The sequence below is a fragment of the Canis lupus genome, chromosome 6 (assembly GCF_003254725.2).
Source record: "Canis lupus dingo isolate Sandy chromosome 6, ASM325472v2, whole genome shotgun sequence".
Lineage (NCBI taxonomy): Eukaryota > Metazoa > Chordata > Mammalia > Carnivora > Canidae > Canis > Canis lupus.
In genome coordinates, this window is record NC_064248.1 from 49,969,290 (window position 1) to 49,992,665 (window position 23,376).

The window sequence follows — 23,376 nt, forward strand, 5'->3', positions numbered from 1 at the left end:
TGGGACTCGATTCCTGGTCTCCAGGATCACACCTTGACCTGAAGGCAGGCGCTTAACTGCTGAGCCACCCAGGCATCCCAGGGAATCAGGATTGGATTGTAGAGTTCTCCATTACTTTTCCTTTAGTGGCTTTCCTCTACCTTTTCCTTTACTTTTTCTTACTTTTACTTAAACTCTAAATTCTTTTTCAGAATTCTTTTCAACCACCTTAAGTGGTTGTTTAAGTCACATCTGACAGATCTCAAATTGGTATTCATTGTGCCATTTTTGGTGCCTCTTTGTTTTTTAGAACCATCTCTGAAAATGTCATAACTCCAATTGTTAATTAAAAAAAATCTTTTTTTTCCTCTTTACTTCCTGCTGTGCAAATGGGAGTCTGAAACATTTTTATCTGAGGAAGTGGAAATACTTGACCTATTTTTCAATTTCTGTATAATTTGAGATTCTGCTATCAAAGTCAATTATATTTTGATTTGGAAGTTTTCTATGAAGGTAAAGTTAAATTGCTGGAAAGAAGAGGAGCACATTTTCTGAAATATTTCAGAAGGCTTGAACAAATTAAATGCAGATGAAAGAAATATATGAAAATCTCACTTGTCTAACCACAACAGTGCCTCAAAACCCTTGTAGTTTTTTAAAAAAGTAATTTCTGTGCCCAATGTGGGGCTTGGACTCATGACCCTGAGGTCCAGAATCCTGTGCTCTACTGACTGAGCCAGCCAGGTGCTCCTCAACATGCTGAATTAGGCTAATTAAATTTCAACTTTGTCACAGTATACCCACATTCACACTGTTCATTGTGAAATTTGGATCCTTGCTGGATTTGTCTACTTTCTACATCCTTCTCTCTCCAAGGCGGGAACAGCAATGCAAAGTGAAGAGAGTACATGGACATTGCTGTTAGATTAAGGTTCTAATCCTAAAAGTATATATGATTTAGGATACTTTCCCTGGTTTCCTAAAATGAATTTACTGTCTCCTTATTGTAAGCATTACATTAGATGTAATACCTTTCAGGTTCTCACTTACTGGTGAGAGTACCTTACAGGTACTCACTTAAGGTAGAATAAATGTTTCTTTTTCTCCGTGCTGTGTCTTCTTTCTTCACTCCTGTGTAGTAGAAATGTAATCCTTTTCTTTATGTCTTAGAAATTTCATTGCTTTTTGTGTACCTTTGTTTAGTCTTAACTGTTTTGACTTAGTCAGTCTCCTTATTCTTCTTATGGTTCGACCTATTTTTCTAAAATTCTTTCCACCTAACTCTTCTACTCTATTTCCACCTCTTTCCACCTCTAGCCCTGGTCCCTCCAGGTTTTTGGTCACAGGCCTGTCAGGTTTGCTGCAGATCCTGCAGGAAATGCCAATCTTACAAATATGTTGGGGTCCCCAAATTAATTTCCAATTTGGCTTGGAATTTCAATTCCAAGAAGCAATATTATAAATGGTAGTTCTGTTTCTGGGCCAAAAGCCTAGAAGCAAAAGCATGGTTAACTTATAAATTAATTGAAGTATTTTATGCTTATAACAAAGTAAAAGAAAATAATACCATTGTAATTCTAGTCATAAAATGAAAAGTATATTGAGTAAGAAGTAGTTATTTACTTTGAACCTTGTGGAGTATAGTTGATGGAGATTCTGAAAGGAATGTTTAAATGCTTTAGGGATTGCAGTATTTTTATGTTATGATTAATTTTTTTTTCTCATGCAGAAGGTCACCATGAGAATACTCATTTATTAACCATACTTGAAGTTTTTGTTTAGTTCACAAATGGAATAAGAGAGAATAAGATTTTCATTGAATAAATTTATCTCCTATCTCCAAAATAGAAAAATTTTTATTTCCCTGTTACTTGGCTTATTTTTCTTTAGTTCTGAGAACTCTCCTTAAAAAAAAAAAAAAAAAAAGATTTTATTTTATTATTTATTCATGAGAGAGAGAGGCAGAGACACAGGCAGAAGGAAAAGTAGGCTCCATTCAGAAGCCCAACGTGAGACTCAATTTTGGGACTCCAGGATCACGCCCTGGGTCAAAGGCAGGTGCTAAACCGCTGAGCCACCCAGGGATCCCCTCCTTTTTTTTTTTTTTTAATTGAAATCCTTGATACTCTTAATTTAGAGCTTGATTAAAGGCTGAAACTTCATGGTCTATATATGCTCTAAGGTAGTATTTTTCAAACTATAGGTTAAGATCCTTTGATAGGGGGCAGCCCCGGTGGCTCAGCGGTTTAGCGCCGCCTGCAGCCCGGGGTGTGGTCTTGGGGACTCGGGATCCGGTCCTGCCTCAGGCTCCCTGAGTGGGGCCTGCTTCTCCCCCTGCCTGTGTCTCTGCCTCTCTCTCTCTGTGTCTCTCATGAATAAATAAATGAAAAAATCTTAAAAAAAAAGAAATCCATTGATAGGTTGTATAATAATGATTCAGTAGAATAGATAAAACCAACTTTTTTTTTAAAAAAGGAAGAAATGGAAAATGTATGAATTTATACCATGTGGTAAAGGTAAATAATTTTCTTGAAATGTTTGTTGGGTCATAATGTAAATATATTTCTTATTTTTCTTATCTGAGTGTGGTAAAAAAAATTACATAAATTTGGTATGTATAGCAACCCCCCCAATACAAAAAGCAATCAAACCAATGTTTTCCAAATATTAAATATTTTATAGTGAACCCTTGTGATTAAGTTTTTGGTTTTTTAACAACTCATTCTTCATCGCTGTGCATTGATTAAGACTCTTACTTTGTGCTTATACTCATATCTTGGGTGATGTAGAGTGGGTGTCACTGGGTTGAGGTCCCACAGTTTTTGTGTGCATGTTAACTTTTGAACTTTTTGATGCCTTAATTTAAGATGAATAACTAACAATGAGAGCTAGAGCTTGATTGCAGTATAACTAGACTTAATTAGTTATTTGCTAGCTTAATCATCTGACATGGTTTTAAGAGATAGGCTTTCCTCAATTTCTTTTTTCTCACATGTTCTTGGAATGACACAATAAAGACATTTAATGAGTGATTTATCAAAAAATTCTTAAGCAGCCTGAGTGGCTTAGCGGTTTAGCATTGCTTTCAGCCCAACACGGGATCCTGGAGACCCGGGATTGAGTCCCATGTTGGGCTCCCTGCATGGAGCCTGCTTCTCCCTCTACCTGTGTCTCTGCCACTCTCCCTCTGTCTCTCATGAATAAATAAATAAAATCTTAAAAATATTCTTAATATTGAGCTCTTATTCTAATGATTTTCTTACATCTAAATGTTTTCCATTGGATTCTTCTCATTTTATATAAATTTTACTTTGCTTTAATAAAATATCTTGATCAATATCACTTGCCTCTGTGGTCCACAATCACAATAATAATTAAATATTCATGCAAGTATAGGAATTTGATATTTAAATAATAAAGAATACATTTGTTTTGAAGTTTTATTTTTGTGAGAGGTGTATGTAGAATATGGTATAAGCAGTCATCATACTTTTTTTTTACTAAATGCCTATTTTTCAGGGAAGAAAGAAAACTATGTAAATATCATCAGGTTTCAGGATATTTCAGTTAGAGAATCAGGATAACCTCTCTTTTAATTTTTTAAACTAATCAGTCTGTCTTTGTCCTGGGATGACAAGATGCAAGTTACGATACTTTTTATTTTCTGTGTTGTATCTCCATTAAGTGGGAATATAACTTTAAAAAATTATACAAAATTGGTGTGAGTTTTTCAGTGCTTGAAGGAAGACTTCATAACAGAATATAATATAGTTCATTACCCACATTACATACTTTTAACTTAAATGTCTCCATGAATAACTCTTATTCTCTTTCATAACTATGCAATCTTTTGGCATAGGTTGGCTAATGAATACTTTGAAAAAAGGCTGTTCCTTAAATCAGTAACTGGAAAATCATGAGTAGCCATTGTAATGCAAATAGAGCTTCACCCTAAATCCTCAACATCTGACCAAGGACAAAGAAGTTGCTGGTTTACTTCTCTCCCTGACCAAGTTCGTTATATTTTCCTAGTGAATGATCGGTGATAGCGCCTTAGTCACTTCCCTTAGCTGGCTTATACTTTTTGCCCTGAAAATTTTGATATCCTTTCCCACTAGGCTTTCTTGTTTTTTTAAATTTTAAAATTTTGCTTGTTTTTTTTTTTTTTTTTAAAGATTTTATTTATTTGAGAGAAAGCAAGAGTGAGAGAGATTACAGAGGACAAGGGAGAGGGAGAAGCAGACTCCCCACTGAGCAGAGAGACCAAGGCAGGAATCCATCCCAAGACCGGGAGATCATGACCTGAGTGGAAGGCAGACACTTAACTGACTGAGCCACCCAGGAGCTCCAGTCCCCTTTGACTTTCTTAAAAATCACAATGTTAGGCATGAATTTATTCTGGTTCATCTACTCTGTTTCACAAACGAAGAAGCTGAGACAGAGATTAAGTAACTGGATTGACGTCATTCTGCTATGCAATGTAGAGTGGAGACTAGAATTCATGTCTTGCTTCCCTTTCACCTGACAGTAAGTCAGTGCCAAATAAATATTTGCTAAACTGGACTGACTCTTCCCCTATACCGTCCTTTAGTTGAGTGGCACATTACTGCATTTAATCTTCATATTAATTTGGCTAAGTTCATGTGGTTAAAACCATGACCTTGATCCTTTCCAGCAGATCTTGCCTTGTCCTAAAAGCATGTCTGTCCCTGACAAAAAGCACATGAAAGCCATGTTTGAGTAGAAAAATTCTCCCTCTGCTCCATTCTTTAATATTCCTTTTCTTTTTCTCTCCCAGTTTTATTGAGAAATAATTGCTATGTATTACTGCAAATGTTCAAGACAGTTATTTTCCTAAGTTTTGTTTTGTATAGTAATGAACCATTTTCAGTTATGTTTTTATGACTCTATAGAGAACTTTTGTGCTTCTCTTATGTTACAGATTTTTTTCAGATGCTCTTGATTTGTTTATTTGTTCTTTTTGCTCATCCTTAAATGGGAAAAACTACCTAGCTTTGATCTTTGATAAAAGATAGGGGTATGTAGTACTGTGAACCCTATGCTATCTACTTGATAGCTACTGGTGGAAGGTGCAGGGCTGTTTGAAATGTGTAGCCCCCAGCATAATTTCTGGTAGCTAGCAGGAATTCCTGTAGTTCAGTTTTGGTTCAGTGTGGGGGTTTGTAATTTATATGACTGTAAAAGGGTAATTTATTCTAGTGATTCTAAGGGTGCTTTTATTTTGTCTAACTCCATTTTTATGGAGAATGAGCTGCCTCTTGGGTTTTGCCTTCTGTAATCTCTCCACGAGCACACCTTTTTTTACTGCTATGTAACATGTCCCTGCCATCTTCCTCTAGCCTTCTTATATGCTGTGACTTGCAGGTTCTGAATTTAAGCACCAAGTGAAATGAAGGTGGGGACTTCCCTTAGCTGGCTTGCAAGCTAGTAAGTGTGTATGTATGTAGTATGTAAGTAGCTGGTTTTCTGTTAGGCAGATGGTAAGAGGCAGGTAAACTGGATAAGAGAAGAAAATTACTTGGACTGACAATTGTGTTCCTTAATTCAGAAGTACCTGGGCAATGGGTAATAGAAATATTGTTTCTTACAATTGGTTCTCTGTTTTCCTTAGTTTTCAGTATTGCAAATTAAATTATCTGCCCTGTCATCATGATTAATTTGATAGTAATTTGGGAGAAGTCAATCAGAGACTTGTTTTAGATGATGGTATTTAAATGTTTCCAGAAGAACCATTTCTTATTTGTTCTTTGAGCTTCCTAGGATAAAGTGGAATAGAAACTTTTGCTTTTAGTGAACTAAGCACTAGGACTAGTTTATTATTTCCAAATCATGCTAATGAAAGCTAACATTATTATCTTCTTTGTCAGACTTTGGGTTTTATCTTTATTTTTTTGTATCTTCATTTTATTAAAACAACTTGAAAAGAGGGTGTTAGTTTCCTAATTTTTCAGATAAGGAAGTAGAGGCATAGGTGATTTGGTTAAGGTCTCCTAATTGGTAATTGGTAGAGCCAAGATTCAAATCCCAATTCAAATTCACGTATCATATTCTTTTTGTTTTGAAAAGAGGGTTAGCTGTCTATTGAAATAAGCAGCCATCTAGAATTACTATTCTGTAGTACGAAAACTTTATATTTTAATTGTGTATGAAAATAATGTGTTTTTAATCTTCTTTTGGAGATGGCAGTTCTTGGATTTACCCTTGCTACCTTCCTACTTGTGCTGTACGTTAGTTCTGTGGCTAATTATCCCAATGGAAAAGTAGGAAGGTCATGCCATGGAATGGTTCCTGAACATGGTCATACTGCACACTCTGATCCTGTTCACAACATTTCAGTGAGTCAGATGACGTTCAGACGAGGAGATCAGATTGAAGGTACTGTGCCAGGATTAACTATTTGTGTTTTGACTTTCACTCTTTTCCTGTACATTGAATGTTTGTTACTGAGGGATTTATATAGTTTCATTTAAATCTGTTCACCTGTTTTATGTAAGATACCACCATCTTAGGCTTCTCATTTTGTGCTTAACTATTACAGATGACTGTATTACTTAAGTGGTATATCGGCTCCCCAGTCAGTAGGTTTTTTTTTTTTTTTTTTAATTTTTTATTTATGATAGGCACACAGTGAGAGAGAGAGAGCGAGCCAGAGACACAGGCGGAGGGAGAAGCAGGCTCCATGCACCGGGAGCCCGACGTGGGATTCGATCCCGGGTCTCCAGGATCGCGCCCTGGGCCAAAGGCAGGCGCTAAACCGCTGCGCCACCCAGGGATCCCCCCGAGTCAGTAGGTTTTAAGTACGTTTTTATCATTAGCTAATAGATCTTTTTTTAAAATTATTTTTAAAATAGATTTTACTTCTTTTTTTTTTAAGATTTTATTTATTTATTCATGAGCAACAGAGAGAGAGAGAAAGAGAGAGAGAGAGAGAGAGAGAGAGAGAGGCAGAGACACAGGCAGAGGGAGAAGCAGGCTCCATGCAGGGAGCCCAACGTGGGACTCGATCCTAGGTCTCTAGGATCACACCCTGGGCTGCAGGTGGCACTAAACCGCTGCGCCAAAGGGGCTGCCCAGCTAATAGATCTTTTTAAACAGTTACTATTAACTCAATAGAAGAGGAAAATGAAGTTTATTTTGTCTGGTTTAGGTGTAATAAACCCTTATGCTTCTTGGTACAGTGTAAACTCTTGTGTTTTTCCAGTTTTTCTGGTGAAATGTGGGCTGACTCTTAAAGGTGTATCTATTACAGTGTTTTATGATCTATTTTCTGCAACTCTAGAAGTGCAGAATATTAACAAACTGATGAAAAGAGTATATGGAAAAATAAGTTTGGAACACTCTGTGTGTTATATATAATGTACTTCTAGAGTTTGGTCCTGCATAGTAGAATGTTAAAGGCTTTAGGGGTTTTCAGTAAAAAAACAAGTATTTACTTTTATTCAGCATTTTTCAAACTAATTCGGCCCCATGGATAGCTCTCTGACTATCACCTACCTTTTTTCCCTGGGGAATGGCTATTAACATCTCATGGAGTGAATGTCCTGTGGAGCACAGTTTAGACCTTCTTTGTCTGTAAGATAATTTCTACCATTTTCTCTCCTGGAGTAGTTTTGTGTATGTATGCCAGATTCTAATTGTGAGGTGCCTCCTCTGAACAGTTTCCTTTTGGGGATGTTGCTAAACCTCTTAAGCTATTTTTTTGTTTGTTTGTCAGTAACCTTGTCAGGGCCACCATTTAGAGGCTTTCTCTTAGAAGCACGGAATGCTGAGGATTTGAGTGGCCCTCCTATTGGCTCCTTCACATTGATTGACAGTCAAGTGTCACAGCTTCTGACCTGTGAAGATGTACAGGTTTGTGTTGTGTCTGAAACTGGAATCTGTCAATTTCTGTGGATCTTTTCACTACAGGGTGGTGGTTGTAAGATGAACAATGACATTACCCATTATTGCAGACATCTAAATAGATTCACAATGATCAAGCTTTGGCTCCAGTTTTCCTATTTGCGATATATTTTTACACATCAGCATCCTAGAAAAGGCAGTAGCTTGAAGAGTTTATAGCTTTTGATGTATTATATAATACCGACTTTTATGTTGATTTTAAAAAGTGTTAGTATTGAAGATAGGATTCTAGAGTGGGACAGTGGTCTAATTTTTGTCATTCATTCATTCATTCATTCATTCATTTAGTAAACATTTATTAAATTTTTTTAAATTTTTATTTATTTATGATAGTCACAGAGAGAGAGAGAGAGAGAGAGAGAGAGAGAGGCAGAGACACAGGCAGAGGGAGAAGCAGGCTCCATGCACCGGGAACCCGATGTGGGATTTGATCCCGGGTCTCCAGGATTGCGCCCTGGGCCAAAGGCAGGCGCTAAACCGCTGTGCCACCCAGGGATCCCCAGTAAACATTTATTATACCAGGAACTCTTCTGGTGCAAAGGGATATGGTGATGAACAAGACTTATTCTTGTTCTGAGCTCTGAGCATTACACATAGGTAGAACATTTGGACATATGATGTATGGAACATAAGGATATAGGACAGATACACAAGTAGAACACATAACTAGACTTAGATTAGAAACACACAGGATGGGTGGGAAGCATAGCAGGGGATGTCACACACAGACTGGAGGGAATTGAGAGAGAGCTTCTTGGAGGAGGAAATCTCCCCATCAGGCTTCAAAGAATGAGTAGGAATTTGCCAGGTGAATGAAGATGGGAAATGAGACCTTTCAAGGGAAAAGAATTCCCAAAATGTAATGCTATGTATGAGGAGGCAGGAATTTTTTCCTTGGATGACTTTTCTGCATTCTTCCTATTAATGGAAGGAATATATATTTATTGTATAAATGAAATAATGAACGAATTCTATATAGCATTAACATACCCAGTGTTCATAACTCTCCAGTCCTTAAAATTTCTGCTGACTCTAATTTATTCACAAAGCCAGCTGCTAATCTGGTGTCAGCTAGCCAACATGTATTTGTTGAGTACTTGAGTCCCTATTCTAACTAAAACAGTCCTTACCAGGGTTTCGGCATCATGCAATGATGGATTACTTTGCAAAATGATAGTAGTTCCAGCCATGCTCAACTATTGAGTGACTGACTGGTAGTTCTTCTCTTTTTTATTTCAGGGATATGCTGTGAGTCACACGAGTCCATCCAAGAAAACAAAAGTTAAAGTCTACTGGAATGCTCTAAGCAATGCTCCGAATAATGTAAAGTTTCTGTGAGTAGGAGAGCTTACAAATCTGCAACTAGTAAAATTGAAACAAAAATGATCTGAATCATTTTTGATACCTATTAGACATTTGCCTGTACAGAAGAGGTTTGGTGTACTAATGACACCACCTTAGTGAGATAAGTGGTCATTTTGCTTTTTCTTTGACACCACCTTAGTGAGATAAGTGGTCATTTTGCTTTTTCTTCGATTTTTTCCACCTAGCACAGGACCTGGCACCCAAAAGGCATGTAATAGATATTTGTTGAGTAAATGAAGTGTTGCAGTGCCTTCACACAAAGGATATCAATTAACACTTGAGTCTACATATGGTGTCTAGACTAATAAATTTTTTAGATTTGCTCTTGTCTTAATGAGGATATGAAAAAAAATCCTGAAATTTGGATGACTTTTTTATAGCGTTACAACTGTTACAACTTACAGATTAGTTTTCCAGAAAAGTAAGATGGTGCATGCCTACAGAATTAGGAAATTCAGTAAAATTAGAATTCCTTCACCCTTAATCCTATGTGAAAGAGGAAGGAGGATGTCATAAAGCAGTCTAAGGATTCCTGAGTGATGTTAGAGACATATGTTAGGGAGAATCGCTCTCCTGGCATGTCTGTTTTTTGTCTCACTTTGTACACAGGTCCCAGCACACAGTAACACAGCTCTGCACCTGTGTGTTGTGTGGAATGTGGAAAGGGACTGCGACTCCAGGAAGTGCTGATGGTTTTTTATGCAGCCCCTATATAGCTTCTTCCTATAGCTGCTTACTACACAGACCTTGTGGAATAATTGGAACTGCACACTATGAAATGGGTTGTAGTAGTATGTTCTTTATATATTAGGGAATAGAAATCTGTGCAGTCCTTAGATCTGGCATTCCGGACTCTGAATATGCCCAAAGAACAGACAAAGATGAGGAGAAGAAAGAGAAGAAATTAAGAGCAAGCAAGAGAGCAAGGGCAGTAAAAGTCATTTTAGTGATGAGGTGAAGAGTCGTTAGAGGTTTGCCTTAGACAAAATTAGTTGTACTGTTAGGTAGTATTAAGTGTGTGTCACCACATTATTCTTTTTTTTTTTTTCCATATTTTTAAAAATTTCATTATGATGGGCCACAATTAGGGTTCTGTTTGATCTCATTAGTATTGCATTTCAGAGTCACAGTTGTTGAGAAGTATAAAACCTACTGGGTGAAGATTCCTGGTCCTATAATTTCACAACCAAATGCACTGCCTTTTACAACGCCTGAAGCTACAATAACCCCTTTGTCGACATTACCTCCAGTCTCCCATTTAAGCAAATCAGTAAGTAACATTTTTATGGTTTCACCAAATGCAATAACAGGGTCTTTGGAAATTGTGGTTCTCTGCCTGGTGAAGTATGTAGAGAAGTAGCTGTACTGGGTTGTGGTAGTAAGTTTTTGGGACCCCTGCAGGAAATCTGAAGGAAGTCTTCATTGCAACATTATTATGACTTACAGGTCAGAATAAAGGGAATGCAAGACCTTGCATGCTCGAGGTGTGGTTATGACATTCACACACAGTCTATACAGCTAAATATCAAACGTGGAGAGGAAGTTTATAGCTTAAACTATATTTAAGGGATCTCTGCGTGGCTCAGCGGTTTGGTGCCTGCCTTTGGCCCAGGGTGCGATCCTGGAGACCCGGGATCGAATCCCACGTCGGGCTCCCGGTGCATGGAGCCTGCTTCTCCTTCTGCCTGTGTCTCTGCCTCTCTGTCTCTCTGTCTCTCTCTTTCTCTGTGACTATCATAAATAAATAAAAATTAAAAAAAATTAAAACTATATTTAAACAAGATTTGGAGGAGAATCTTGAAATAGTGATGTAACTCTTAAATCTGATTCATTAAGGCCAATGAGTACTGGGGATTCTATGTGCTGAACTACAGAAACTCTTTTTGCAAACTCATCAACTAGAATTCTGTTTAGGCCCTCTGGTTCAGAGAAATGATGACTGAAAAAACATATCTTGTAAAGGGTAATACATACTGGAAACATTAGGAAGGTTTTACCGAAAGAAATTCTGATAAGTTAGACTTATTAATTCAGAAGTGGATAATGGAAAGTGTTTTATGACAGGTTATTATAGTTGAAAGAACACACTTGGGTCTGAATCCTGACTTTTGTACTTTCTGTGTGACTTTGGACAAGCTACTTAATTCTCAAAGTCTGTTTCTTCACCTATAAAGTGAGAAATAAAATCAAGCTTTTAGTATCATTATGAAGATTAAACAATTTCGTGAATATAAGGTTTCTAACTGCTTTGCACTTAATAGAAATTCTGTAAATATTAGTTACTTTTTTCTTTTCCTTTTTTTTTTTTTTTTGTCTTTTTATAACCCTTTGTTCTTGTAGGGAAGACTAGGTAAAGCACTTGCACTCCTGTGTATGTCTCATTTTATTTTCTTTCTACATTTGGTGATATATGATGGTTATATTTAACTGCATTATTATGAATGTTACATTTTTGAACATACAATTAGATCTTTTATTTGCACCAGTTCTATTTATTTAGTTTCTCTTTTTTTTTAAGATTTTATTTTTAAGTAATCTCTACAGCCAACATGGGCCTTGAACTCACAGCCCTAAGACAAAGAGTTGTATGCTTCTCCACCAACGGAGCCAGCCAGGCACTCTTCAGTTTACTTAGTCTTAATGTTTAATTTCAAAGCTGCTTCAGGCGAGTAAACAGTCACTTTGGAACAGAGCTTCTGGGTAGGACTCTATTGACGAAATTATCTTTCTATATATTGACATGAAAGGCATTTGCTCTCAGAGCTTTTGTGGTATCTCTGCACCAAGTTTGTAGTCTCTGATATAAAAGGGTTTATTCAGAGTCATGAGATTATAGCATTTGTAGAGCTAGAAGAGACCTCAGAGTTCAGTCCCTGTTGTGTAGTTGATGGTATATAAGAGAGACAATAAGTTCTTTAGCAGACATGATAGAGTAAAGGAGAGAGCAGAGACTAAAATCCAAGTGGCTTGTTCTTTACACTCTACTGTGACTTTTCTTTATGTTCCTATGAAATAATAAGAAGTATATATATATTGGTCTCTGCTGCGGTACCTGATAATATTTGGCCTTTGACCCCAGTGCGTGAATCAGAGCTCCCAAATCCCTTGTAATTTCTTGAGAGATAGGAATGCTTTTTGTTCTAACGAGGTAACTGGATCAGGACAGGTCACCAGAAAGACCAAGCCATGCTTAGAAATGGGAACTTTTTACCCCACTCCCCATTTTCCAGAGAGGAGCTGAAAATTGAGTCAATAATCCATCATGCCTCCATGATGAATCCTCTATAAAAATCCCAAAAGTTTGGGGTTCAGAGAGCTCCCAGGTTGTTGTTGAATACATGGAGGTGCTGGGAGGATGGTGCCTTAGAGAAGGCATGGAGGCTCCATACCCCTTCCTGCCTTGCTCTGTGCCCCTCTTCCATCTGGCTGTTCCTGGGTTGCATTTTTTAATAATACACTGGTAATCTTGGCGTACCTGGATGGCTCAGTTGGTTAAGCATTGGACTCTTGATTTTGGCTTGGTCATTATCTCAGGGTTGTGAGATTGAGCCCTGCCTCTGGCTTTGTGCTCACCGAGGAGTCTGCTTGAGATTCTTTCTCTCTCTTCCTCCATCCCTCTCCTGGGTGCTTATGTACACTCTCCCTCTCACTCTCTCTCAAATAAAAAAAAAAATCTTAAAAAAAAACACTGGTAATCTAATAAGAAAGCTGTTTTCCTGAGTTCTGTGAACCATCCTAGTACATTATCAAACTTGAGGAGAGGGTCATGGCAACCTCCATTCTCCTCCAGTGGGAACCTGGAACTTGTGATTGGCCTCTGAAATGAGCATTCTTGTGGGACTGAGCCCCTAACTTGTAGGATTGGACCCTAACTTCAGGTAGATTGTGTAAGAACAGAATTGTAATGTAGGACACACTATTGGTGTCCACAGAGAGTTGCAAAACTGGTTAATGTGGGAAAACCCGCCACACATTTAGTGGCCAGCAGTGTTGGTAGAGTAGAAGAAATGAGAAATTTTTTGATACAGTTCTCATTAGATCTACTTCATTTCTCTGTTTAAATACACTGTTGCAGCACCTTCTAACAAGATGACTGCATATTTGCTCTGTCAAATTGTAGAGATGATATTTTTCTTTTAAAGATTTTATTTATTTATTCATGAGGGACACAGAGAGAGAGAGAGGCAGAGACACAGGCAGAGGGAGAAGCAGGCTCCATGCAGGGAGCTCAATGCGGTACTTGATCCTGGGACTCTGGGATCACACCCTGAGCCAAAGGCAGACCCTCAACCACTGAGCCATCCTGGCGTCCCTAGAGCTGACAATTTTTGATACTCTTCTTTTTTGCCATAACAAGCAGCTCTGGGTTAAATCATTGTAGATTGTTCCTGATTCTCCTCCACTAAATTGTTATTACTATTATTTGCAGTGGTGGTATATATAGGAATAATCACTTTTCCTTATGTTATTTTAATATCAAATTTGAACCTGAATTCTAGAAGCAGAGTCCAGGATCTAAATACAAAAACTTGCTAAGAGTTGGCCTGTTTGCCTTTTAAAAGTCTATTCTAAAAACTCAAGGATATCCTTTAGGCAGGAATGTCAGTGGGGACTTAAATATTCTCTAAGATGTTTTTCAAAATTTACTAGAAACTTTGCTCCAGAACATAATTAATGTGAAATATTTTGACTATTAAAGAGACTTTAATACTCATGCACATTAGAGTCCAACTAATGTGCCTTCCAAATTTTAATTAAAATTAATTAAGTTTAAAAGTTCACAACCTAACTACTGCTCTGATGATTTCTAATTTTGTGATGTGTCCTTCGTTTCCTTCTTTGAATCTCTATTATGAAAAGATATTCTTGTTAATACTTGTACTTCAAGGTAGTGGCTCTTTTATCATTGTGAAATGAACTGCTTGGTTGGTAATTAAGACTTTCCCCCCCCTGTCATTTTTCTAGTTCAGCGCTTCAGATTGTGGGAACAAGAAGTTCTGCATTCGGAGTCCTTTGAACTGTGACCCAGAGAAGGAGCATGCCTGTTTCTTCTTGTCCTTTGCTCGAGATGACCAGTCAGTGGTGGTTGAAATGAGTGGTCCCAGTCAAGGCTATTTATCCTTTGCATTTTCTCACGACAGATGGATGGTTTGTATCCCCTACTTATATAAGTGGTAATGAAATATAAATGATTAGAGGGAGCCTAATCAATGGCAATGTAGTTGTTTGTTTGAGTCACATGATCATACTTAAGATGGGAAGAGAAAGGAGAGGGCAGGACAAAGGAACTTAGAGCAGATGCTGAGTTAAACATCTTTGGGTATTTCATGTTTTTAATAGTTGTATTGTTATATACCTCTAAGAAGAGGCCGTCCTATGGAGAGTTAGGAAAATCACTCCATATCAGTGGACTTGCCACTGTATCTTCCTGTCTGCCCCGTGATAAAAACAGGAAGTACAGTGAAGAAAAGTTGCTCAGCTTAAAAGTCTTACGTTATTTGTGATGCTTTTCAAACCCTTGTTGTTTTCTTGGGTGGCCAGCAACCACAGCATGGGGTGCTGCCTCGGTGTCCCCTTTTTGGTAGTCATCAGTACATATCCCAAACAGAGAATGAAACCTGGTGTGTCGAGGCAGAAATATATTCTTCACTGGTAGGCTCCTTTGTCAGCTCTACAGAAGGCAGCATTTTTTTTTTTAATTTTTTTTTTTATTTATTTATGATAGTCACAGAGAGAGAGAGAGAGAGAGAGAGGCAGAGACACAGGCAGAGGGAGAAGCAGGCTCCATGCACCAGGAGCCTGATGTGGGATTTGATCCCGGGTCTCCAGGATCGCGCCCTGGGCCAAAGGCAGGCGCCAAACTGCTACGCCACCCAGGGATCCCGAAGGCAGCATTTTTTAAAGGTGATTCTCGCTTTTCCTGGGTAGTGCTGAATGGATTAAATGGTTCTGTAGATGGCAGCCTTGTGCTGTGGTGTGGAATAGCAGAGTGCTGCACAGGCATCCTGATGTCCTAAAAGGAAGGCAGGAAAGTATAGGCCAGGATGTGTGTTAGTCCTGTTCAAAGCAGAGTTGGCCGTGAGGTGGGGGATGAGTACAAATGGAGAAAGCCTCTTCTTACTTCCTCCACATTAGCAAAGGTAACAGGTCTTTTCTAGAGAGTTTTCTTCCTGTCAGGTTTAACTTAACATCACTTCTTTAGGGAATCATATTTCAAAAAAAGAAAAGGAACACTGAGATACTGTGCTAGAAGAACTAATGTTTTTCCTAAGAGTGCACTCTGATCACATTGGGCCTTGTATGCTGCTTTCAGGTATTTCAGGAAGCCAAGTGTAAAAAGTTACACCTAGATATTTTACTTAATATACATATGCATATGACCTAGATGTTTTACTATATTGTCCTAGAATGTACTCATTATTCTTTTTCATTAAGCAAAATGTATACCTTAAACTTATGAGAGATATATCATATGCTTTTATTTCTTCTTATTATTCCTTTTTAGAGTTTTAGAGGTGGGGAGGGGCAACAGAAGAGTGAGAGAATCTTAAGCATGTTCCAAGTCCAAGGCAGAGCCTGATGCGGGGCTCGATCTCCTGTCCCTGAATTCATGACCTGAGCTGAAGTCAGGAGTCCGATGCTTAATGGACTGAGGCGCCCCAGATATGTCATAGGCTTTTAAAAATAACATATAAGAAATTATGACTCTTTCTTTTTTAAAGTTGTTTCTTGGGAAATTTTATAGTTGATTGAATGATGTTGCAGTAGTTCAAAACATTTTCCCCATTTCCCTTTGTAACTCTCATCAGACTTACAGCGTATCCTTTTGGGTGTTTGCAGTTCTGGCCAAAATGAACCAGGTTTGGTGCATAAGGTGGATAATGAGCCTGAATTAAAAATAAAATGGGGCTATAAAGCAATAGAGAAAGATGGCGGTAGTGCTTGTGTGAATGTGATGGAACTGGTTATGAAGGAAATTCTGAAGATGAGCCCCACAAGGATTAGCAATGGTAATCTTGTTGGAATATGTGTGTAGTTTATCTCCAGCATACAGTGCTCATTTAGATATGTGTTCTAGTCACTTAAATAAAAAACACTGCAGTCACTTTATGGCCAAACTTCATGCAGTAGTAAACTCACATTTTTCTTTTTCTGGTCATATGCAATCTGTTAGCAAGAGGAAAAGTCACTATGGCTGTACTGGGTGTGGTGATGAGGAAGCCACAAGTAGACCAGTTATTTCTCTTCAGAGTTGTAGGCATAGACGGCACAAAAGCTTTTGTCTTTAATTCAAGATATATTTATCTTACTTAGAAATCTTAAGTTTCTCGTATCGTACTCATCAAAAAATGTTTATAAAAAAGACTTAATTATGCAGGTGCAGTTGATTTACAGAGCAATCTTACTTAATGATTAAAATCATCTGTACACCTGTTTGTCTAATTTGAGGGAAATAAATCATCCTCAGAAAATATTTTTAAGTGGTTATTTCTATTTTTGGTTATTTAAAACATTTTAGGATATTTTTGTGACCTGCTGTTTCTTTTTAGTACCTAATGTAAATTTAAATACTGAAAGTATCTGATGTTATGAATACCAGCTAAATGATACCCTTTTCAATTTTACTTATAAATTAATGATAACAATTGTTTTGGTATTAGACTTCACTAAAATTGATGAAAAGTATAATTTTCCATATTTTTGGTAACAATGACTTGCTAATGTCTGAATTTTAGCTAAATTTCAAATTATACACATATTCTCTATCTCAGATACTTTGTTAAATGATATAAAATATATCAAGAATACATATTATATATTAGCTTCTGTTGGCTTCCTTCTCCTGCCCAATCTCATCTTGCTCTATTCATAATTTCTCAATGCTCTGGTAGAAAGTTCCCAGCTCTGACCTCTCTTGTACTTCATGTTAGGATTTCCAGTAGTTGGCTGATCTTGTCCAGATGAGTGTTCCTAGACAACACAAACCATCATCTATAAAACTGCACTTAATATCTTACCTCCTCATGTTTCTTGTGTTCTCCACTCTTGGTGATCAAAAACAGTAATAAAAAAACAATTACCATTATTGATTTCTTGCTTCTTTTCAAGCAGTTTATGTAGCCACTATATTCCTGGGCAGTTTATGCAGCCACTATATTCTTTGGTGTTCAGGGAATTTTGGTTGTGACTTAGATTCTTCTCTTTTATTCCCCTTTCAAGTCTTTCTTCCTCCTACACTCCCCCAACTTTTTGTTTTGAGAAGTTTTAAACCTATATGAAAGTTGAAAGAATAGTGCAACCAACACCAATAAGTTCTTTATACTTGCCACATTTTCTCCCTCTCCTTCCACCATGTATGTGTGTGTGTTTATGGAGTATATATAAAAGACACATTTTTCCCCAAAACTATTTGAAAGCTAGGTTGTACATGTATCATGACATTTTATCTCTAAAATTTTTTTAGCAAGTATCTCCTCAGAGCAAGGATATATGCTGCTATAATTACCATGATATCTTGACCACATAGAGAAAACTTAATAATGATTAATAATTTTATGCAATATAGTCTATATTCCAAATACCTCAGTTGTCCCCATAAAGTCCCTTTTAGCTGTTTTTCAAAAAAAATTTTGACCCAAGATCCAATCACTTATCCCTCAATACATTTGTTATCTCTTTGATTATTCACCCTATTTTTTAGATTTTTTTTTTTTTTTTAGTCCAATTCTGTAGAATGTCTCACAATTTATACAGTAGATTCAAGTTAAGATTTTTGGCACAAATACTACCTAAGGGGTTTGTTTCTATCTCAGGGCATCATATCAAGAGAAGCATAATATCAGATTATTCCATTATTGATGTGGTTTTATGTTTGATCACTGGTATCTGTCAGATTTTTCCATTGTGAAGGCATGTTTTCTCTTTTTAATTAATAAGCAATCTGTTGGGGTGATACTTTGAGCGTGTATGAATATTCTGTTCCTCAATAGCATTTTACCAAATGATTTTAGCATCTATTTATGTCCCTTTCCTGAAAGAGTTGTTACATTTATGGTTGCAAAGTGGTGATTTTTCTAATCTAATCATTTTTCTAGTTTATTTATTAGCTGGTGTTCTTCTAAAAAGAAGAGCTTTCTTTCCTCTGCACTTCCCTTTTCGTTTTGGTGAAATACTATGGACTAATTAATTCCTTTTGTCTATTGTGTTATTGTTTATCATTATCATTCATCTTTTTAAAAAAAAATATTTATTTATTTATTTGAGAGAGAGTGAGAGCAAGAATAGCAGAGAGAAGAGAGAGAACAGAGGGAGAGGGAGAAGCAGACTCTCTACTGAGCAAGTAGCCTGACATAGGGCTCCATCCCAGGACCCTGAGATCACAACCTGAGCCCAAGGCAGACGCTCAACCATCTGAGCCACCCAGGCGCCTCATCATTCTTCTTTTAGATGCTCACATTGACCCAAATATGGCCTCTTCACGCCTTTGTGTGTATGTGTGTGTGTGTGTGTGCCCTTCTGATGTATCTCCATTAGTTTTTTGGCGTGTCCTTGCTTTCTGGTGTAACAAGATGCCCACTCATTTTACACTATTTACATTTCATCACTTTTCAAAGGAATTCTGTTTCCTTTTAATAGGAATAGTGTTTAGAAGTCAAGATTTGAGTGCTAATGTGTTTGCTGCTGCCAGTCTTCCAGATACTTTTGATTCTGTCTTTGACATACTTCTACATTCTCTTTATTTGCATTGTCACTATCTCTGGCTTGGCTTACACCTTTATTATCATTTCCAGACTGCCACAGTGACCCCTTACTAGTCCTCCTGGCCCCATGATTTCTCCTGTTCATTTCTTCTTTCAACAGTCATTGACTGTTTTTTTTCTTCCCAAGCTACCACTGAGATCATCTCAGTTTTATCCCCAAAACCTTTGGTAAACTTAGTAGTTCCAGAAAAAAATGTTTTTTCATTAGCCTGGCTTTCAAAACTCTTCAAAGCCCTTGTTGTAATTTCAGCCTTACTTTGTATATGTTATAGCTCACACAATGACCTATTTCCTAAAATTTTCATTTTTTTTTTTTTAATATTTCTATGTGTTTGGTCATGGAATTTTCTCCTTTTGGGAAATTTTTCCCTGACTCTCAGCCCTACCTTATCTATGTATAAATATTTTTTATTTTCTAAGGCTTAGTTAATTATTATCTTTTTTTTTTTAAGATTTTATTTATTTATTTGAGAGAGAGTGCGTGAGCACAAGCAGGGTGAGACAGAGGAAGAACCAGACTCCCTGCTGAGCAGGAAGCCTGATGTGGGGCTCCATCCCAGAACCTGGAATCATGACCTGAGCTGAAGGCAGATGCTTAACCAACGGAGCCATTCAGGCACCCCTATCTTTTCTTATAAGTTTTTTCAACCTTTTGGCTCTTCATAAGTTGTGCTTCCATGGTGCTTTGTCTAAACCTATTTTATCATAATTCATGTACTATTATAACTGTCTCTTCCTTTAAAACATAGTCTTTGGTTGTTGCTTTTTTTTTTTCTTTTTAAGATTTTATTTATTCATTCAGTGAGAGACACAGAGAAAGGCAGAGGCATAGGCAGAGAGAGAAGCAGACTCCATGCTTTGGAGGCCTCTGTGGGACTTGATCCGGGGACTCCAGGACCATAGCCCTGGGCTGAAGGCAGGCGCTCAATCGCTGAGCCACCCAGGCGTCCCTAGTCTGTGATTCTAAGAACGATCTAGCCATCTTTATTTTTTCCACAGTATCCATACAATATTTTCTATACAGAGTACATTCTAAGTGCTTGATTCAAGAACAGATGGGAGAAAGAGGATCTGTCCAATTCAGAAATTTGGTGGAACTTCTTACATGTGTGTTTCCATGCTCCAAACTTGGGGTTTCTAGAATTGCTTGGCACCCAAGGTTGTAATAGCACCTTCTCATACTTTTCACTATAGAGTTATGAGAACTGAGAGTTACTTCTTTTCCACCCCCATCATTTTCTCCAATATTTGAGACATCTGTCTGCAATGAGTTAGCATGGCAGTTGACTTGTCATCATTTTGCCTCAGAATCAACTGTTTTGTTATATTAAAATTTGTTTTGAATTAAAAAAATGTATATACCTCATAGATGATAGTCTAGAAAACACATGGTGTTTGTTTAAATTAGAGATCAGTGAACTTTTTCTGTAAACATCCAGATAGTAACTACTTTAGAATTTGTGAGCACATGGTCTTTGTTCTAAATACTCATCTCTGTTGTGGTAGTACTAAAACAGCAGGAGACAATCCATAAATTAATAGGTATGGCTGTGTTGCAATAAAACTTTATTTGTGGACACTGAAATTTGGATTTCACGTATTTTTACTCATGATGACATATTCTTCTTTTAATTAAAAAGATAATTTGTAGCTCAGTCAGTTAAGTGTCTGCCTTCAGCTCAGGTCATGATCTCAGGGTTCTGGATTGAGCCCCGAATTGTGCTCCTTGCTCAGTGGGGAGTCTGCTTCTTCCTCTTCCTCTGCCTCTGCTCATGCTCTTCTCTTTCAATAAATTAAAAAAAATGATTTAGATATGTAAACATCTTTCTTAGCCTGTGGGCTGTACAAAAATAGGCATTAGACTGAATTTGATCTGTGTGTCATAGTTTGTTGATTCCTGGTTTAAATCATGATGACTTCAAATTTTTTGAGGTGGGCTAATTCTGATTTGAATAGAAGTAACTGGATAATTGGTTTGCTAGAGTTATGTACTTGGGAGTTCTCAAAAGTGGAACTTCTAAAAATAAATTTAAAATGTTAGAATATCATTGGGATTAGTGGCAAAATTTATTATAACTTGTCAGTCTTGGCTTTGTTTAAGGAGTTGAGTGACTACAACATATGAAAGACCTTATTAGATAGTTTATAGAGAATGGTTTAGAATAGGTGAAAGAACGAAAACTATGTACAGTAATTTAAAATGCAGATTTATTTCTTTGTACCATTATTTAAATGTAGTTTGAAGATTGAGTCTATCTTCTTTTTCTTCTTTTTTTAAAAAGATTTTATTTATTTATTCATGAGACACACACACACACATAGACACAGGCCGAGGGAGAAGCAGGCTTCATGCAGGTAGCCTGACGTGGGACTCGATCTCGGGTCTCCAGGGTCACGCCTTGGATTGAAGGTGGCGCTAAACCGCTGAGCCACCCAGGCTGCTCTTGAGTCTGTCTTCTGATAGTCATTTTAAGTAAGCTCTAACTTTCAGAGCTAAGGAATATTGGAGATTAAAAGGTAGATAAAAATTAGACTGACAAAAAACTACCTCCTTAAGTTTAGACATGTTGGTCTTAATATGTAATAGTAAATCTATTGAGTGTGTACAATATTAGCAGTATTTGATTGGTGTCCTTATCTTAAAAGTTACCCCCCCAACCCAATATAGTGCAGTGCATTTATAGTTATGAAAAATTTTAAGACACAGATATTTATTTACAGACAATGTTCACAATAAGTTTGGTGAAAAAAGGTAATGGAACTGTGTATTTTCCTATTTGGGATGAAAAAATAGGTATAAATACAAATAGATTTGTATGAATATACATGAAAGCATTAACAGTGGTGTTTGAGTTATGGGCATATAAACGTGTTATTTTAATCTATTTTTACATTGAAATTGTGTTGCTTTTGTATTATAACAAAATTATGTATGTATGTATATATTTATATTGAATAATGTATAGTTGACACACAATGTTACATTAGTTTCAGGTGTACAACATTGTGATTAGACCATTTTAAACACCATACTGTGCTCCTCACAGGTGTAGCTACTGTTAAAACAGTGTTATAATACCATTGACTATATTTCCTGTGTTCTAACATTTGTTCCCATTACTTATTCATTCCATAGCTAGAAGCCTGTATCTCCCACTGCCTCTTGCCTATTTTGCCCATTCCCCTACCTCCTCTTCTCTGGCAGCCATCAAATTTGTTCTCTGTACTTATGGGTCTGTTTCTGCTTTTTGTTTGTTTCTTCATTATAGCAGAATTATTTAAAACTGGTGAATTGGACAGCCAATTCTCTGAAATACATAGGACCATTTAGGACTGAATCAGTAAATTATGTTTTAAAAGCATCAAATAGGGGATCCCTGGGTGGCTCAGCGGTTCCGTGCCTGCCTTTGGCCCAGGGCGCGATCCTGGAGTCCCGGGATCGAGTCCCGCATCGGCTCCCGGCATGGAGCCTGCTTCTCCCTCTGCCTGTGTCTCTGCCTCTCTCTCTCTCTCTCTCTCTGTGACTATCATAAATAAATTTAAAAAATAAATAAATAAAAGCATCAAATACTACTTGATTTCTTTAGGGAGGCGTTTAAAAATAAAATGTTGAAATTCCTTTGAATTTTTCTCATTTGTAAATGTTTTCAGGGTGATGATGATGCTTATTTGTGTATTCGTGAAGATCAGACCGTGCACATACAACCTTCTCACTTGACGGGGCGAAGTCACCCTGTGATGGACTCTAGGGTAGGTGTGAAAATTCTGGGAAGCTCTGCCTGGCTTGTCTACCTTTTGACTCTGTGGCCGACAGTGGTATAACCGTGCTGCAAGGTAGCTCCCCATCCTCAGTTAGCAGCAGGGCCACAGCAGGGTTCCTTTCTTACAATAATCTGGAAGAAACTTTTCTGTGCTCTATTTTATTTTAAAAATAATATATAAAAATATAAATTATATTATTATATTTATATGTTTAACATATTAATATATTCTATTTAACACTATATATTAAATATATTTTATTATCATATAACAAAATTGTGTGTATTTAAGGTATACACCATGATGTTTTGATATACATATACATAGTGAAATGATTACTTACAGTTGCATCCTCACATACTTACCTTTCTTTTGCGGTGAGAGCACCTGAAATTTACTCTCTTAGCAAATTTCCAGGATACAATTTGCTATTATTAAATGCAGTCATCATGCTGTACGTTAGATCTCTAGACTTACTCATCCTATATAACTGCCTCTTTGTACCCTTTGACTACCATCTCCCCTTTTCTACACTTTGGAAAGCACAAGACAAGTTTCTCTTGTAGGAAAAGATGAATTCTTGCCA

General features: G+C 37.1%; 1 protein-coding gene across 1 annotated transcript in view; it reads left to right on the forward strand.

Annotated features, from left to right (window-relative positions):
* Positions 1–23,376, forward strand: part of FRRS1 (ferric chelate reductase 1) — a 44,207-nt gene that overhangs the window by 3,553 nt on the left and 17,278 nt on the right. The window contains 6 exon segments of the mRNA XM_049111635.1: positions 6,180–6,375; positions 7,715–7,851; positions 9,142–9,236; positions 10,390–10,537; positions 14,233–14,415; positions 22,680–22,778. Coding sequence (XP_048967592.1) covers positions 6,180–6,375; positions 7,715–7,851; positions 9,142–9,236; positions 10,390–10,537; positions 14,233–14,415; positions 22,680–22,778 — 858 coding nt within the window.